The following is a 20,599-nucleotide window of genomic DNA, read 5'->3' on the forward strand; positions in this document are numbered from 1 at the left end:
TTATTTATTTTTATTTTTTAATACAGTTGAAGTCAGTTTTAAATTTTTATGAACCATTTTAAGGACAAAATTATTAACCCCTTAAAGCAAATTTTTTTGAGTGTCCACAGAACAAACCATCATTATACAATAGCTTGCCTAATTACCCTATCCTGCCTAGTTAACCTAGTTAGGCATTTAGAAATCACTTTAAGCTGTATAGGAGCTGTATAGAATCATGGCAACGATAAAATAATTCAGTTATTAGAAATGAGTTATTAAAACTATTGTGTTTAGAAATGTGTTGACAAAATCTTCTCTCCGTTAAACAGAAATTGGGGGAAAAAAATAAACAGGGGGGCTAATAATTCAGGGCTATATATATAAAATAGTAAACACAGCAAATAGTAGTATAGTATTATAATTTATGGTATAATAATTAAATATAAGTAAAAATAAATAAATAAAATAATAAATCAGAATAATAAATCAGCTCTCTCTTTCTCTCTCTTTACCATTAGGTGAATAAGAATAAATATTATTTGTCAAACATTGTGATGTCTTTACTTTTATTTCTTTTCAATTTAATAAATCATTGCTGAATAAAATATTTAGTTTCCATTTTATTTATTTTTTTGTTTTTGTTTATTTCTTTTTTCCTTTCTGACTGTGTGATTTTTGCATGGTAGTGTTAAGCAATAATACCTAGCCTATTAATATAAGTTTCTGTGTTTTGTTGTGCCCAGTCCTCCATCACCAGGCTGATGTTCTGCACAACTGGTGTTCTTTTGAGGAGGTTAGAAGGTGATCCTGAGCTCAGCGGCGTCACACATGTGATCGTGGATGAGGTCCATGAACGAACAGAAGAGAGGTTTGTGGAAAACACAAATGCTCATAAATAAACCGTCACATGAATCTAATACTAGCACAATACTTGTCTTGCAGTGACTTCCTCTTGCTGGTTTTGAAGGATCTGATTGTAAAAAGGACAGATCTGAAAGTAATTATGATGAGTGCAACACTGAATGCTGAACTGTTCTCACAGTATTTCAACAACTGCCCCAGCATCCATATACCAGGTAAACCCTACATCATTTATGTTTCATAAGACATTTGATTTTATATACAGCTCTGGGGGAAATATTTTTTTTTTAAGTTATTAAAACTCTGTTCTCTGGGATTTGTCGTTAAAAGGGGTTTGCCATTACGATGTGTATTCATTTAGATATCTTATTTTAATAGGATGATAGCAGAGTAAATAATAATAAATACACAAACACGTACTTATTATTATTTACTCTCCTAATGTCCTTTCAAAATAAATTATTTTATAAAAAATTACATTTTATGTATGCATTATATTTATTATTCATTGTTTATGAGCAATATAACACGAGTAGCAGTGCGATATGGCTGTATATCGGCACTGGTGGGAGGCGTGTGTTGGCTCGAGGGCGCAAGCTGAGTGCCTTAGTGTTCCCCACTAGTGCCGATATACAGCTATATCGCACATCCATAGTGATGGCAAAACAGGTAATTTTTGCTCACATATTAAGATTATAAGGGTGAATGGCATGAAGTGCCATCAATCTACAGATTTCCCAGTATTTCTCTGTAGCAATCCGGATATCATAATAATTACCCCAAAAAAGCCAAAGCAAAGCTAGCAGTTTCTTTGGTACCCAGTATAAATACACCACTACAAAATACAAAAGAGAAAGATCGACTTAGAACGTCTCTTACCTTGTTGCTTTTCTCCCCTAAGGACTTATTATGCGGTCTCTGTCGCCATCTTGTGGCGGAACGTCCACCGTCACTTTCTTTGGTCTGTTCAGACAGGCTGATGGCGGCCGATGCACTGACTCTAATGCTCCAAAATTATAAACCTTTTAAAATAGGCACTATCCTTATAAATAAAAAAGCCTCAAAAGTACATTATGTTGCCAACAGCAGCAATATTTGTCAAACTGAAGAGTGTCCTCTGTTTGTCGCTGTATGTGGGCGGAGTAATACACAAGGCTGAAGGGTGAAGAGGCTAGGCTGTACCAGTGCTAGTTAAGCCTTAAATGTCACTTCAAGCTGTATAGAAGTTTCTTGAAAAATATCTTGTAAAATATTATTTACTGTCATCATGGCAAACATAAAATAAATCAGTTATTAGAAATGAGTTATTAAAACTATTATGATTGGAAATGTGTTGAAAAACTCTTCTCTCCGTTAAACAGAAATTGGGGAAAAAATAAACAGGGGGGCTAATAATTCTGACTTTCTTGTTATCTTTATTATTATTATTATTATTATTATTATTATTTTTACATATGTATGTAGCGAGAGACATTGCCCCAATATTTAAGATCTTTTATATTTTACTTCTATTATATCACCTTTTTGTACCACACATTTCTTACCTTATTATTACTTTACATTTTTAAATACATTTCAAAATTCCTTCCATCTTTAGGACGTACTTTCCCAGTAGAGCAGTTCTTCCTTGAAGATGCCATTGCCAAGACCAGGTATTCACATCAATATCCAAAAAACATTTTGCTTTAAACACAATTATTTATTATTCACATGTATTCTTTACTAAATGATAAAAATATGAGAATTTTAAATCACCAGGTTTTTGTTCATTTGCAATAAAGGTATGTAATTGAAGATGGCAGTCCATACCGGCGCTCCACAAAGCAAAATCGTTCCTCCGGTCAGGGTGGTGCAACTGGGAAGGGACGGGCTCCTATTGAAGACTTTGATGATAATGATGACGGTGGCTGGTCCTTCACCTCCTTCAGAAAAAAGGAGTCCGTCAAGGACTCAGTTTCTGATCAGCAGCTCAGTCAACAGGATCTCACTGTCCGATATTGCAGTAAGAACAGTTTGAGTCATTACCAGTTGTTTTCTTGTGCTTGTTTTGTGGGGGGTTTTCAATGGATTGGTCTATGGACTGTTTGAGCAATTTAAGCTATAGTGTTTAAAAAACTACTCCCTTCTTGTAAAGTGGTTCCTATTATACTTTATACTTGTCAGCTTCCTTTAATGGCTAATGTTACTGTTTGACATCATACAAGATTGGTAATACTTCCATAATGTTGTTTTGGTTAGCGTTAGTAATGTATTCTTTAACATGAACTAACAACGAACAACTCATCAGTTAAGCATAACTTAATCTTTGTTAATGTTCGCTAAACGTATATCAATGTGTTAATGCATTAGTTAACATCAACTTATGGTAAACACTGACTTTGTTCAGGATTAGATCACGGGAGCGGTCGATAACTTTGGTGTAATTTGGTGTGGGCGGTCTAACAATATCGCTCCCCCGAGCGAGTGAGCACGCGCGCATCTACGTAGATGCTGTTCGTGTGTGTGTGTGTGTGTGAATGAGAGAGAGCGTGATGCTGGATGTCACTTTTTTGGTGCTGTCTATATATAAATAAAATAAAAATAAAAAATTGAAAAAATTTATATATATATATATATATATATATATACACACACACACACACACACACACACACACACACACATATATATATATATATATATAATGTGTGTGTGTGTGTGTGTGGTTGAATGAGGAAGAGAGGGAGCGTGATGCTGTGCATCGCTGGCTTGGTGCTGTCTGTCTGTGTGAATGAGAGAGAGCGTCGTGCTGTGTGTGTTTATACAGGCTTGTTATAGGATGTCTGGACTCTGTATCATCCTAGCTGGGTGGTTTTTTGGACTTGCTCTTCTGTTCGCGAACACATCATCTCTCCACTCCTTCTCCCCCCCCCCCCCCCCCCCCCCCAAAATTTGTTTAGAAAATAAACAGTGACCGCGAACCTTAAGGTTGCATGTACGCTATTCAGTTTTCTGAATGGTTTAGGCAAAAGCCACAGTTTGGTGACGCTGTCTGAGCCTAGCATCATAATTTTTTTACAATGCATGGTAATACCGTATACCGAGGTAAAATAGGGAGGAGGTTTGACGGTATCAAAATTTGGATACCGCCCAAGCCTATGCTAATGTTAATTGACACATTCTATTCAAATCTCTTTACATAAACAGCTTAGTTAGTTTGTTTACTTACATACACTAAAGTATTGTTCATGGATTAGATAACATTGGAAAAACATTAGATGATGTAGGTGATGTAAAGTAGATAATGTACACTGCAATAAGTTTGCTAATTCTCTTAAGTGTCAAAAATGATCTGAGCACAATTTTAACATCTAAACAATGTTTGGTCCCACTTTATAATACGTAGCCTTAACTACTATGAAGTTGCATCAAAAACAAAAATACAGTGTACTTGGTGTGTATTTAGTATTCTGGGACAACACAAAGGCTAATGAATGCTTTGTTAATGGTAAATCATGTTAGCATACAAACATGAATAACATGCACGTTGAAGCCAAGATTTGAAGGACAACATTTTAATTTAAGTTCCGATTCTCACCTGAACTGGTTTATCCGTACCTGCTTACTATTAGGATATTGGTTGTTTATTAGTAATTATGATTTTGTTCTACATTCCTAATCCTATCCAATACCTAAACCCATCTACTACCTTACTAATAATAAGCGTTTATTGTAAAGCATGTGTAAGTAAACATGAACTAATTAAGCTGTTCGTGTAGAGATTAGAATAGAATGTAACTTAACCTTAACAAAGATTATATAATGCTGAACAAAGTCACTGTTCATCATTAACTAATGCATTAAACGCATTAATATATGTTTAGTTAATGTTAACAAAGATTAAGTAATGCTTAACAGATGTGTTGTTTGCTGTTAATTTATGTTAACTAATACAACCGTTGTAAAGTGGCACCAAAAGATCTTGCATGAATCCACTACAAAAGTCCACAGATGTGTTTAAATATTATTAGTAACTGTTTGGTCTCACTTTATATAGGTGGCCTTAACTACTATGTTGCTGCATCATAAGTAAATACAATGTACTTAATGTGTTCATAATGAATTGCAGAACACTTCTGGTACTCCTGATGTGGGATTTGGGTGGGTTTATGTACAGGTTTAGGTAGGTTAAGAGTGGGTTGAGGTCAACAGGGATGGTCAACAGTGTAATTACAGATGTAACTACATACAGCTATTTAATCACTCATAAGTACAATGTAAAACATTTACACAAGTACATTGTAACAACAGGGTGTCCACTGGGTCTTAAAGTATTAAACGTTGATAAATCAATTATGAGAAAACTAAGGTAAAAAGTCTTAATCCCGTTTTTACGAGGTCTTAAATTTAGTTCAAGCGTTGTCCAAAGTGTTGACTCCACAAAAGCATAATATATTTATTTTCTTTGATTAACTTGGGCCGGGTCCATCCGGCCAAGCTCCTCTGTCTGGGTGATCATTTGTCATTTGCGACAAACGCAGGACGCTCTCCACATGTGGGCAATTTCTTCCGGCCCTCCAAATAGTGTGACCAAGACATCAAAAATAAATTTAGTTCAGTCGAAAAAACGGCCGCTATAGTTATGAAGTAATGTGCGTCTGTTCAATACAGCACAAGCTGCAGTTGAAGGCTGCGCAGAGCATGAGTCACCTGACATTAAGCGAGTGAGTGGTGCTAGCAGCCGAAAACAGTTAGATACTTTAGCATATTTCCGAGCTTATAGCTACACCAAGGCTAATACCCACGCACACTGGATTAACTGTAGCTGCGGGCCGTTCACATCTCGCGTCTTTTTCGCCTGCAAGTTCTCTATTACAATATTAGATTATATGCCATTTATTAAAATGATTATGTAGGAATGTGAACGCAGATGATAACAACATTTCATTTAAATACTAACCTAATATAAAGCTTAAAGAGCCCCATATTATGGGTTTTTGAAATGCCCTTCCATGTAGTGTGTAACACAGCTCTAAGTGAAGTGAAATATCCAGCTAAGGCTTAAATCTGTAAGTGTACAGTGTTTAAAACTATTGATTCATCTATAAAAGAGTCGACTCATAGTGCTTCAAACGAGTCGTCTTGTTAACGAGTCATTAGGTGTTTCGCGATGACGCAGCTACGAAACACAAGTAGTTGGGCGCGCAAACCCGGGAGATTTGAAACCTGCGGCCCCGCCCGCTAACAGAAAAAAAAGTCTCACACACACACACAGACAGACACCGGTCGAATGAAGTCACGCTGTGCAGATGGATATTATTGAGTCTAATTAAAGAGGAAACCTCAGCATTATAGCCCTGCCTTGAGCAGTTCTAAATGCTTCTGAAAACTATATGCTTTCAAAGAAAACTTCATCAGTTTGTTAAAGGAAGGATCAGTGAAGACTGTCTGAACATGGATCAGAGCATCATGGATCAGTTTCTACCCCCATTTCACCAGTGTAAGTACGTGCGATTAAAATTATTGCCTCGTTTACTCTATCTTGCAAATGATGTATTTAGTTGTGTTTAGTTACTTGTAACCGCGTGTACTGTATCAGGTTAACTCTTTATATTCTCATATCGCGTGTAAAGCCACGTTGAAAACGCGACGCGTGCCGCTTTGATTACGGATCGTCAGCTGTTTACACACATGCAACGGTCAAGTAATGTGTGTGTGGGTGTGTGTGTGTCTCCCCGTGTGTGTAACGCACAGGTATTCGCGGATATAACTGAGCACCGCGCCGCCTCAATTCAGCCGCTCATTTATGGACGCGCCGGCCCTGTGTGTGTCTCCTCGTGTGTGTGTAACGCACGGGTAGTCGCGGATATAACTGAGCGCCGTGCCGCCTCAATTCAGCCGCTCCTTTATGGACGCGCCGGCCCTGTGTGTGTGTGTGTGTGTGTAACGCACGGGTATTCGCGGATATAACCGAGCGCCGCGCCGCCTCAATTCAGCCGCTCATTTATGGACGCGCCGGCCCTGTGTGTGTGTGTGTCTCCTCGTGTGTGCAACGCACGGGTATTCGCGGATATAACTGAGCGCCGCGCCGCCTCAATTCAGCCGCTCCTTTATGGACGCGCCGGCCCTGTGTGTGTGTGTGTGTAACGCACGGGTATTCGCGGATATAACTGAGCGCCGCGCCCTCTCTATTCAGCCGCTCATTTATGGACGCGCAGGCCCTTTGTGTGTGTGTGTGTGTGTGAAAAGAGTAAGAAGACTGTGACTAGGAGGCTAGGAGATCTCCTCGCCAGTTCTTGGACTTTTGCTCAATAAAATAGTTAGTCGTCAGTATTTTCTAGTCCATCGTCTGTGTTTACATTCACCCACTGGCAGCCAAAATCCACTATGAAGCGTGTATGCACTGTGACTACTTTTATATTGTAGATTAGCAGCTGGGCATTTCACTCTGTCTCGCGCTGAAGCCTGTCACTGTCGACCAATCGCAGCAGGCTGCCATTGGTCCAATCAGCGCAGATTAGCTTCGCGCTGAGGACGGGTTTGGGAACAAATGAATCGCTGAACGATTCATATGGGAGTCGCTGGGATAATTAGGTAAAAATAAATGCAGATTATAAGACCATCAAAGTGTTGTTTGACCTTGCATGCATATTAGACTGTTGTTGGAGACCCTTACAACCTAAATATGACCCTATTTCATCTATAATATGGGCTCTTTAAATTTACATTAGACATGATAACCGTAAAACCATGTTGGGTGTCTTAAGGAGCAAAAATACAAGATATGGGCTCTTATATGCTGTTGTGTCATCACTTATATTATCATATCTCTCCAGCCCCTCATTTGGGATGCTTTTCATGAACTGGCCCCTATGACAAACTAATTGAATAGCCCTGCCATAGAGCAAAACAGACGGCAAAATGGGAAAATGCAAGTTTGCATACTCCTGGTTGGAGAAAGACGAGTTTAAACAGTGGCTGAAACCTGTCGCTGAAAACAACCACATAATTTATTCTTTCAAGGATTGTTTCTTCCGAACTTATCCAAGTTCTGTTTCACGGCTGTGCTCATTCATTTATTTAACTACTACGGTTTATTAACGACTGTTTTATTAAGTTAAAGGTTGATACTGATTAGAACTTGAAAGTGGCGATGAGGTCTTAAAATATTCTGAGAAGGTCTTTAAAAAGTCTTAAAAAGGTATTGAAATTACCTTTAGGATTCCTGCATTAACCCTGAACAAATTATTGATTTAGTGCAAGTGCATATTAGTTAAGACCACATAAAATAAAGGAATAACATTTAAAATTTTTATTTGCATTACAATATTCACAGTTAATATAAATTTCTCTCAAGGGCATGAGGGTTGCTTGAATTGCATTAGTTTTGTGCTGTCTGCATAGTCAAAGTAAACAGATCTAATATTCTGATACACATGCTTTGTCATCCCTAACCATTTACATGCAAACTTTTTGACATAAAGCTGAGTGCATTTGACAGCTGACATAAAAAAAAAATACTTTTAATATTCATTTGTCTCTTTTGTATTCAAAGAAAGTCTAATAAAAATCCTTTGACCCTGAAGGGGCATTTGCGATGTGGTGTCATAAATGATCTGTGGGCCGTTTTTGAACTGAAACATTATAAATGCATTGTAGGGACACATGAGATTTACAAAATGGCATAACTTTAAAGTCATTTTTTAAATTAGATGTGTGTTTGTGTGTTTGTTTGTGTATATTGTTTAAAACACTGAACTCTAATGAATGAGTAATCTTTGTTCATATCTTGTTAAGATTATTCAAAGTCTGTGGTGAAAACATTGGCTGCTATGGATCTTGACAAAATCAACATGGACCTGGTGGAGAGTCTGTTGGAGTGGATTGTTGATGGAGACCACAGCTACCCTCCAGGTAAAAAAAGCATCATAAAACACTGCATTTTGTCTCTAATAATAATTACAGCCTTCTTGACGATCGATTGTTTTTTATGTGCACAGGGGCTGTTTTGGTCTTCCTACCAGGGCTGGCTGAAATAAAGCAATTATATGAGCAGCTGCAGTCTAACAGGATGTTCAATAATAGAAGAACAAACAGGTATGTCGTTCTAATGGGGCCAGTAGTTATTGTTACTTGCAAATTGGTAGTTGCATAAAGTGCATAAAGCAAGTCGATACGTCAAAAAGCAAAACACATTTTATCTAAAAATCAACTAAAGAAAGACTATTTTAGAGCCTATTTGTTTCTAATCTAAACTTTTTCTTGTTTATCAAGATTTTATTTTATTTTAATAAGACAACCCTTGTCCCCTTTCTCATAAGCATACATAAAAACAGATGTATTGTGTCCCTCAAAAGTTTCATTGAAAAATATTTGTCCAGAATGGGTGTACTGCTGTGAACATATCATCACCTTAGAATTATAAGGATCTATCTGACATTTTTGTCAAAATGGAGTTATTCATATATTCGTATTAAATGACAGCTTATTTACATTAAAAGATGTTTTTTTATAAGTTGTTAACATTTAAGACTTTTTATTTAAAAAACAAATGTTTCACACATACTGTTTGCTATGGAGGGAAAAACTTTGAAGCTCATATCTCAAAATCATTCAGAACGCAGATAGTACCTTATAATTCCAAGGTGACTATATGGTAAATGTAAATGGTTAGTGGCAAAAGCCATTGAGAATAGTAGAAATTCAGCAGTGTACCATTCGAATTGGGAGAGGAAATTAAATAAAAAATTATAATAATGTAGCAAAATTAAAAGCGCAATGTACGTAATGCCTTTGTATAAACAAGTACACAAACATTTAAAGATTGCAAATCGCTGTCGGCACCAGTAGCCTTGTGGTTAAGTACGCTGATGTTGTGAAATTTCTCTAGCTGGCTCACAGCACCAAAACCAAAAACCAGGGAGAACTTTCGGGTATCTACAAAGCAGAATCCTTTAATAAGACGAACTCGTCATAGAAAGAACTCAGTTAGTTCAGCAAGCACTAAGTTTTTATACATTTTACAAACAGTGACGCATAGATGTGGGGACAAACCTAAACAAAGCATGCAAATGAAGTTTTGTTGTCAGCAGGGTAAATTGCCTTTCCCGCCAGCCCCAATATAAGTACTTATTCATGATACATTTAGCATGAACACAAAGCATTCAAATAAAGTACTGGAGACAGCCACTTGACAAGCTTGAAAGTATCACCCAAAGACAAAAGAAGAGTCGTTGAGACGATGCCTTTAGCATTTGCATCACTTTGGCACAGTCAGTGCTCAAGAAACCAAGAGATTTTAAGATCTGTCACACCCTAGCTAGAGTTTTGAATGAAATGAGCTAATTAATAACCAAAGAATATAACATTTCAGTTATATATATATATAGATTATTGATAATTTGGAACTGGATTATATAAATGTATATTCCCACACTGACATATACTGTAGCACCATGGTTCTCACAGCGACCCGAGTTCGATTCCCAGCTCAAGGTCCCGTGCTGATCCATACCCTTTCACTGCTTCCAATGCGTTCTTGTCTGTTCTCAACTAGCCTATGCCAATATAAAAGGTGAAAAACTGCCAAAAATAATAATAAAAAAAGATTGTAAAATGCTTAAATCGTAAAACTCGATTTTCTATAAGTGATTTATGTTGTACTTGAAGGGCATGAAATGTTCCAGAAAGAAGTGACAGTGCCAAACCTCAGTTAAAGTCGACAAATAAATGAAACCCCCGAAATTACATGAACTCCGGAGGAAATGCGGATAGCGTGGCGTTATAACATGTAAAACAGGATGCTGAAAGAAACATTCAAAAGCAACTCATGTTAACACCTCAATCTTATTATTGTCTTAATAAGATTAAGGCAAATAATTCGATTACTGATGTCCATGTAAACACATATAATCAGTAGTGTAGAGAGACGAATGTGGAGAAAAAGTGCAGACTGAAGTTGAGAATCACTAGTACACTATACATATTAGGGCTGCACGATATTGGAAAAAATGTCATTGCAATGCTTTATTTTCTGTCATACATACTGCGATATTGAGTATAATCAAAGACTATAGAATACTCAAGACATGTCACAAAAATTGATTGTGTGGCACTTTTTTTGTTTATATAACATAATATAGCCTTCATTGAATATACATAATTATAGTTAATCTTTTAAAAAATTGCAAACATTATAATTCTTGTGCCTGAATAATTTACCTATTGACAAATATTTCAGTAACTATAATTAAACTTCACAATGACTCCACAAATCAGTGTTTTCAATGTAGCTCCTGAAATAATCTCTGACTATAATCTAGATCCTGCTATGTGACTATTGTGGATGAACACATTGTGGTATCGATGCTGAAACGATATATGTGCAGCCCTAATACGAATAATATTTATAATAAAACAACATGTGACCGGACATATTTATTTCAGATTCTCCTGTTAATAGTTGATGGTGACATCTTGTTGGTGCGTAACATTTGCAGGTGTGTAGTTTATCCTCTACACTCGTCCCTGTCCAATGAGGAGCAGCAGGCTGTGTTTACCCGCCCACAGGATGGTGTAACCAAAATCATCATTTCCACAAACATTGCTGAAACATCTGTCACCATCGATGATGTGGTGTATGTCATAGACTCTGGACGGATGAAAGAGAAAAGGTTTGATAAATGTACTACATATTGGGGATGATGCTGATATTTCATGAACCATGTAAAAGCATTTAGCTGAAATACGCTAAACATTTGGGTTTTGTGTGCGATAGGTATGATGCCAGTCGCAGTATGGAGAGTCTAGAAGATGTGTGGGTGTCCCGTGCCAATGCTCTTCAGAGAAAAGGCCGTGCTGGTCGTGTGGCATCAGGGGTTTGCTTTCATCTGTTTACAAACCATCGCTTCACACCATCTGAGCCAACAGCAGCTGCCGGAGATCCAGAGAGTTCCTCTGGAGCAGCTCTGTCTAAGGTAAGCATCATTAAAGGACAACCTGCAATGCTATACGTACTAAGTAGATCTACTGTAAAATTTTATATAATATCTCTTTAAATTGGAATAGCTTAGAATAATTTTTGACTTTTACTTGATTAACTGGGGTTTAAGACACTTCATATTCAGTGAAACTGTTTTCAATTTCACTGAAATTACTGTATTTGAATAAAAAGAGAAACTTAAATAATGTATTTTTAGCAAAATAGTTATTGCAAAATTTTACATCTACACAGTTATAGTAAGGAATTATTGGCTCCAGGTTGATAAATTATTAGAATTTGCTATGTTACTATTATTAAGTAATCAAAAAAAAAAAATTCTGATAATTCAGTGGCCCACAGTCAATTATTCCACGTATTAATTGTTCTCATGCATCTTCTCATTTGCAGATTTAATAATTTGTTATATTTATCTTATTCCGTGAAGACTCTGGGCCCTATCATACATCCTGCGCAATAATGCGCAAGACGTGTTTGGCACAATTTGTTGCTATTTTCAGACCAGCGCTGGTCTCACGTTTTGCGGCACGCTGTTTAAATAGCGAATCCATTTGCGCCACTTTGTAGACTCATGAGTGTTCCAGTCTATAAAGGAGGTGTGTTAAGGTGGTTTGTTGTCATGCTGCTATTTTGAGGAACTGATATTGACCAACTAAAAGCTGGTCTAAAGTCCAGTGCAGAGCGCGTTAGTTATGTGCCTATGCAGGTTTAAACGCTTACACATTGCTTAATACACACAGGATGTTCAGCAACACACAAATATCTTTACATATGGAAAAAAAGGATTAAAATGTTACAAAAATTATTATTTTATACATAAATATAAAACCCACTGCCTCTATACCTCCTTCTTCACGGGGGCTTTTTTCAGTTTATTCGAGACTCGAATCGAGATTTGCATTTGTATAATGTTATTATTATTAGCTGTATATTTATTATGTGCATATTTATATTTTTAATAAAAACAAGTTTATATTTGTCCACCTGTTGGGTTTTGGAGACGTCTGCATCACCATATGGGGCATAAGAATAGGATGTGTGTTTAAATAGCTTTTTTGACCACACTTCATTATTATTAATCATTTATTCGTTTGCTGGAAACTATAGAGCCCCCTGTATTGTTGTTTCAAGTTTAATTATTCAGTTACTATACTCAAGTACTGTTAAACTACCTAGAAAAACAAAAAGTGCGGTTTATTTAAGGGCATAGTTCACCCAAAAAATGGTGGTTTTAAACCTTTTTGATTTTCTTTCTTCTGTGGAACACAAAAGTAGATATTTTGGAAAACTTCTGTTTGATGGTACCCATTGATTTATATAGTAAGAAAAATACTATGGAAGTCAGTGGGTTCCATCAACCAGCATTCTTCAGAATAACTCATTTTATGTTCAACAGAAGAAAGAAACTCAAATAGGTTTTGAACATTCCGTCCGTCCGTCCATCCATCCATCCATCCATCCATCCATCCATCCATCCATCCATCCATCCATCCATCCATCATTCCATCCATCCAAACTATACAGAATCAGCCCAATAATATTAAAATTATGAATTCTTTTACAAATACAGCTATTTAAATGCAGCTTTGTTATCTAGTAAAATTTTTGGTCCCACTTTAAGTTTCCTTAACTACTATGTACTTGCATCAAACAATAAATACAATGTACTTACTGTGTTCATAAAGTATTTGAGAACACTTGTGGTGCTCTTGAGTTGGGATAGGGGTTGGGTTATCGACAGGTTTGGTGGTATGGGTAGGTTTAAGGGTGGGTTAAGGTGTAAGGGATGGTCAACAGTGTATTTACAAGTGTAATTAGAGAAGTTAACTACAGATGTAATTACATACAGTTATTTAATCAAGCATAAGTACACAGTAAATACATGTATTTACACAATAAGTACATTGTAATGAACTATTAATTTCTGTGTAAGTACATATTAGTTAAGGCCACTTAATATAAAGTGGGACCAAATTTTTTTTATATGAAAATATATTACAAAAAAAAAACATTGCAATGTCAGTTTTTTCCTGTATAATGCCACTGTAATTGCCCGTTGTATACCTGAATTTAATTGAAATGACAAATTTCTTTCAATGGGTTATATGCACAGCTAGTGTTATTTGCCCTAACGACAAACTTCCGGTGAAAGGTTAATGCTACAATTTTTAATGTAATGCAGTTCTTTTAACAGAATGGATGTTGCAATGTAATTAAAATATATTCAGTTTAATTATTATTATAATTATTATTATAACCTTTATTTTACCAGGAATAGCACATTAAGATTAAAAATCTCTTTTACAAGAGCGTCCTGGCCAAGATTAGGCAGTATACAGTTCACATGGGTTTAACAAAAAAAAAAAACAGGTAACATCATTCATCCATCAAAACACGCATACAATGACAGTTAAAAACTATTCAGAACATCTAGAGGCCAATGTTTCAAACTCCAAATCATTTAAAATCTTTTTAAAAGCATGTAGTGAAACAAACTCTCTAAACTGCAACTTTGTTTGGAGGTTATTCCATGCAAAAGGTGCTGCATATTCAAAAGCCTTTTTTCCCATTTCAGTATGCACCACATGTACAGATAATAAATAAACTTCCTGAAACCGAAGGCTATAGTTGGAGACAGGTTTTTTACAAATGGAAGTTTGGAGATATGAGGGCAGTAAACTCAGAATAGATTTATAAACAAAGATGTGCCAATGCTTGAGTCTACGAGTGGACAAAGCAGACCATCCTACCCGAGTGTACAGCACACAATAATGAGTGATGGATTTAAGATTTGTTAAAAACCTCAGTGCACCATGGTAAACAGTGTCTAAAGCAGGGGTGGGCAAACTCGGTCCTGGAGGGCTGATGTCCTGCACCATTTAGCTCTAACTCTAATCAAACACACCTGCTTATAGATTTCTACTGATCTCAAGACACTTATTAGCATGTTCAGGTGTGTTTGATTTAGTGTTGGAGCAAAACTGTGCAGGACACCGGCCCTCCAGGACCGAGTTTGCCCACCCCTGGTCTAAACCATGCAAACTCTGAAGCATGCATATAAATAACATCGCCATAGTCCAATACAGACATAAAAGTTGCAGAAATGAGCTTCTTTTTTGCATCAAAAGAAAGACCAGATTTAAATCTAAAATAGAAGCCAATTGCTGAACATGAGGGCCAAAGGTAAGAGTGTCATCAATTAAAATTCCAAGATACCTGTGCTGGGACACAAATTCAATCTCTGAACCTTATATAGTAGTAAGACAGATTTTGAAGAATTTGTTTTGACTTGGAAAACAACATCAGTTTTGTTTTATCAGCATTTAAAACTACTTTCAACGCAAATAATTTGTGTTAAACGACATTAAATGCAACCTGTAACTGAGAATGGGCCAGATTGGGTGTAGATGCAGCTGTGTATATAACTGTGTCATCAGCGTAGTAATGAAAGTTGTATTTTGACATTTGATCAATATTATTTATATTTATTAATATATATAATGGACTTAAGCATTCATTTAGTTGTTCATTGCTTGTAAAACAAGATGAAGATCTGTTTAAACACAAGCACCTTCAGGAGCAGCAGGCGAGCATAGACATGGCACTGGACAACAGGATTTAATACAGTGCTTCTTGTAGAGTCTCATACACACTTTATATTGTATTTCAATCAGGCAGTGAAGATCATAGATTTTTAAAGAAAACGGACATTAAACACATCGATTTTGTAACTGCATACAGTTCACCGGAAGCGCTTGAACTGGCATATAGCCTATTATAATGTAAGTGTTATCTGGTTTTGCATGTTGATCAAGAGTTATTGTCACTTTAAGTCTAATGCCGTTTTATTAAATGTGTCTCATATTTGGGTTTTGTTGTTGTTTTCCTGTTTATTTTTGTACTTATTTAAAAGGAATTGCATTTTTTCTCCCAGGGTTAAGGTGCTGGAGGTGTTTGCAGAGCGTCCTCTGGACTCTGTTTTCTCTCAGCTGATTGAGCCGCCCACAGAAGGCAGTTTGGCAGCAGCTAAACAGCGTCTGTGTGCCCTTGGTGCCCTGACTGATGAGGAGTCTCTAACTCCACTGGGCTGGCATTTGGCCTGTCTGCCAGTCGACGTGCGCATTGGTAAACTCATGCTGCTGGGAGCCATCTTCCGCTGCCTGGACCCTGCCCTCACCATCGCGGCCAGCCTGGCCTTCAAGAGTCCATTCGTAAGTCAATCAATTCATAATAGAAATCATCAGTCTAATGCAGTATTTTTTCCTGAGATGACTGTTTTCTTGGTGACTGCACTCAAAGGTGTCTCCATGGGATAAACGAGAAGAGGCTAATGAGAAGAAGTTGGCTTTCTCTCTGGCGAACAGTGACCATCTAGCTTTAATGCAGGCGTACAAGGTCAGTATTTTCAATTTATTAAAGAACCCTGAGAAAAATGTTTAATTGTTACTTCAGAAATATTTAGCAGCACAACTGTTATCAAGATTAATGATTTGTGATGGTTCATGTGACATTAGCCGGTTTTCATCCTAACACGAAGCAAATAATTTCAAAGTTCGGTTTTTGCTTTTTAAGAAAATCCTAAATGTAAATTAGGTGCATTACCATCAAGTTGTCAGAGCGGCTGACTGCATTAACCTAGTAACCAACAGTAAACAAGGCAAACATAATCGAGTCGCATGTATTTAATGTGTTATTTGGCAAATGCATTTTCATCTTCCATTATTTGCATGAATCCTTTTTCTCACAAGTCAAAAAACCACCTCAAGTGAACGTAAAAACTATGAAATTAGCCATTTTCATCAGTAGTTTCTCATGTGATGCTTCAAAACGTGCATTAACACAGGGTGATGGTAACCCTGGCTGCTGAAGGTTGAAGTAATGGCTGCTGATACATCATACACATTAATAATAGGCATGTATTTAATTATGTGTTCAAAAAGCAAAATGAATTATTTTAAATTGTATTAATTTTCCTCAGTTTTACTGCTTATTTGTATTTTATAATAAAATGATTGCAATATTGTAGCCTTATAATGTTTTTCAATTCATGATGCAGTTTAATAATAGTAAATGACATACATTTTGCTATGAAATTAAGTTATTTTACTCAATATTCACTCATAATCCACATGTTTTTAGTATATCCTCTTTAAACATTGCTCATTTTCCATAGACCTGCTGTCGGTAGATTTTGAAGATAAAACCAGAAACACTTCTGTTAATTAGATTGTTATACACTTTCATCATCTGATTCTAATAATTTTAAATAGCCCATATTATACATTAAAAAGGGTCTTATTTCGGTTTTATGGATCTCCAACAACATACTGATATGCATGCAAGGTCAAAAAACACTTTCATAGTCTTATAATATGAATTTCATTCATTCATTTTCTCTTCAGCTTAGTCCCTTTATTAATCTGGGGTCACCACAGCGGAATGGACCGCCAACTTATCCAACATATGTTTTACGCAGCGGATGCCCTTCCAGCTGCATCCCATCTCTGGGAAACATCCATACACTCTTATTCACACTCATACACTACGGAAAATTTAGCTTACCCAATTCACCTGTACTGCTTGTCTTTGAACTGTGGGGGAAACCAGAGCACCTGGAGGAAACCCACAGGAATGCAGGGAGAACATGCAAACTCCACACAGAAACGCCAACTGACCCAGCCGAGACTCGAACCAGCGACCTTCTTGCTGTGAGGCGACAGCACTACCTACTACGCCACTGCGTTGCCCTAATATGAATTTATTTTGACCTAATTATCCCAGCGACTCCCATATGAACCGTTCAGAGATTAATTTGTTCCCAAACCCCTCCTTAGCGCAAAGCTAATCTGCTCTGATTGGTCCGATGACAGCCTGTTGTGATTGGTCGACAGCGCTCAGCGCGAGACAGTATGACACCCAGCACGATTTGTCAAGCCCCTGGTTTGCCAACATTGGTATAGGATCCGATCTCAGTGGACGCCAGAAACACGCTTCATAGTAAAACTTACTCAACAGTGTTATTCAGACACCTTACCACCAAAAGCAGTGTAGTTAAACATCAGCATATTGCTCCATTCTTAACTATGATACACTTTCAGTATTAATCCACACAGCAGCAACACCTAAACAGCTGACGGTGGCCATAGCAACCACAAACGGCCGTGGAACACCAGCTCACAAACGCATTCAAATTCGTAAACAAAGCGGCACGGGTCGCGTTTCAACGTGGCATTAGAGCATTAGACGCGATATGAGAATATAAAGAGTTAACCTGATACAGTACAAGCGGTTACAAGTAACAAAACACAATTGAATGCATCATTTGCAAGCTAGAGAAAACAATGAGAGAAGCCATTTACTTACAGTTATGAAATGTGTCGTGGGCCAGGTCTTTTATTTTGGAGCTTTTCTCCCTTCTCAGCTATAACTTAGATCATTTCTATTTACAATCATTGCTGTGGCACTTCTTGCCTGAAGTGTTATATGTTCTCAGGGCTTACATGTACTCTGCTTTGCCCAGAGATCACATCCCCAGCCAGGGGGTGGTAGCGCTCACCAGAGCTCCTCAGTTGCAGCAGGCTGCCTGTGTGCCTAATAAACTGGCTTTATTTTGCACGCACCCCTGGTGTATTGTCTGTCCATTCGTCTCACAAGTCTCATACATCAGTAGTCTTTTCTGATCCTTCCTTTAACAAACGAATGAATCGCCCATTTCCCTCACACTTCCAATAATATCCAGGTAAGCACAGCGTCTTCATGACTCATGATGACTTCAGGATCTGTTTGTCTTTGCTGCTGGGTTAGTGGGCGGAGCCGCAGGTTTACAATTTCCCGGGTTTGCGCGCACAACAATTGGGCGGGGCTTATGTTTCGTAGCCACATCACGCTGAAACGGCTAAAGACTCGTTTTGAAGACGATTCATTCTAACCACTGAGTCGACTCTTTTTTTTTAGATGAATCAATAGTTTTAAAAACGGTCCACTTTCAGATTTGAGCCTTAGCTGGATATTTCACTTCATTTAGAGCTGTGTTACACACTACATGGAAGGTCATTTTCAAAAACCCACAACAGGGGCTCTTTAATACTAAAAAAATCTGATCCTAAAAGGCTTGTGCTTCATCCCGCTTCATTTCGACCATGTTGAAATGTATTTTTTACATTTCACCCTCTTAATTAGATTTTTCTGTTCGAAATAAATAAATCAAATCAAATAATTTATAAATTATCGGTTTTCCAAAATACATTGAATAATTAACTAGGTTCATATAATATCAGGGTTATGTAATTTTAACCTAATCAGATGTAGTTCAATACATGTTTTTATTTATTTATTTATTTTTTTGCAGTTCACTCAATATTTTCATGAAATGTGCTTGTTTTATGAATGTTTTATACATCATGAAGTCATGTACTAATGTGTGTTTGTTCAGGGTTGGTGTAACGCCGCTCAGACGGGCTTTAAGGCTGGATATCAGTACTGCAGAGAAAACTTCCTTTCAATCCGAGGATTACAGGTAATCCTGTTCTCTGATTGGCTCACTATAGATGTCAATCACACTTGGATAACTTTTTTGTTGTGTGTATTCTCTCTCAGGAAATAGCATGTCTTAAAAGGCAGTTTGCAGAGCTCCTGTCTGACATTGGCTTTGTGAAGGATGGGCTGAAGGCCAGGGTCATTGAAAAAATGAGCTCGAAGGGAAGTGATGGGGTGCTGGAGGCTACAGGTTATGAGGTAACTGATTCTCGAGGGCTGGGGCAGAAATAGACTTGAGAACTGGAATTAGTGTATGCACTAACATAGTAGAAATAGTAAAAGAAGGTCTTCTATATAGTGTTTCTGATTAATTAAGCCTCATTTAAATATTTTCCTACATTTTGTGATGTGTTTAGTGTAGAGAGACAGAGAGATATTTACATATACAGTATCATGATGGCATAATGACTGTGTCGCAAGATTTGATTTTAACCTTTAAACTGAAATCTGTTTGAAGAAATTCATTTTAATATAGTTTGTCTTAAATGTTTATTTTAGGGCAATTTAACAAGTGATAAATAGCATAATTCTGTTAGATTAATAGAAAATTAAATTAAGTGCTGCATTTGTGTTATTCTAAAGAATCTAGTCTATAATTATTAGTAACATTTATGACATTATAAATTAAGCAACTAATGGCAGGCAAATTGTGCAAGATGATTTATCCAAACTCTATCTCATCTCAGTAATCTCAGTAATGAGTGCTTTTTGATAGTGGTAATATGTGAGTTTGCTGAGTGGTGGATCGAAGTTTGCATTGTAAAAGATTGTGTTTACTTAAAACATTGCAGTAACTCTATACAAGATGCAGTGTGTATGGAAAGTGTTCAGACCCTCTTAAATTTTTCACTCTTTATTAGATTGCAGCCATTTGCTCAATCAGTTAGTTATTGACTGAAAAAACACAGAATTGCTGACTTTTTGCAGATTTATTAAAAAATAAAAAACTGAAATATCACATGGTCCTAAGTATTTAGTCCTTTGCTCAGTATTTAGTAGAAGCACACCTTTTCATCTAGTACAGTCATGAGTCTTTTTGGGAAAGATGCAACAAGTTTTTCAAACCTGGATTTGGGAATCCTCTCCATTCCTCCTTTTAGATCCTCTCCAGTTCTGTCAGGTTGGATGGTAACTGTTGGTTTACAGCCATTTTTAGGTCTCTCCAGAGATGCTCAATTGGGTTTGGGTCAGGGCTCTAGCTGGGCCATTCAAAAACAGTCATGGAGTTGTTATGAATAACCT

At 36.9% G+C, this 20,599-nt stretch overlaps 1 protein-coding gene across 1 annotated transcript in view; it reads left to right on the forward strand.

The window, feature by feature from the left end:
* LOC130239444 (putative ATP-dependent RNA helicase DHX57) overlaps positions 1-20,599 on the forward strand; it is a 43,297-nt gene that overhangs the window by 16,783 nt on the left and 5,915 nt on the right. The window contains 13 exon segments of the mRNA XM_056470650.1: positions 726-850; positions 925-1,058; positions 2,441-2,495; positions 2,625-2,845; positions 8,620-8,736; positions 8,823-8,919; positions 11,322-11,495; positions 11,600-11,731; positions 11,733-11,798; positions 15,756-16,032; positions 16,121-16,216; positions 19,254-19,337; positions 19,418-19,555. Of these exon segments, the coding sequence (XP_056326625.1) occupies positions 726-850; positions 925-1,058; positions 2,441-2,495; positions 2,625-2,845; positions 8,620-8,736; positions 8,823-8,919; positions 11,322-11,495; positions 11,600-11,731; positions 11,733-11,798; positions 15,756-16,032; positions 16,121-16,216; positions 19,254-19,337; positions 19,418-19,555 (1,716 nt within the window).

This window comes from Danio aesculapii, chromosome 13 (genome assembly GCF_903798145.1).
Source record: "Danio aesculapii chromosome 13, fDanAes4.1, whole genome shotgun sequence".
NCBI lineage: Eukaryota > Metazoa > Chordata > Actinopteri > Cypriniformes > Danionidae > Danio > Danio aesculapii.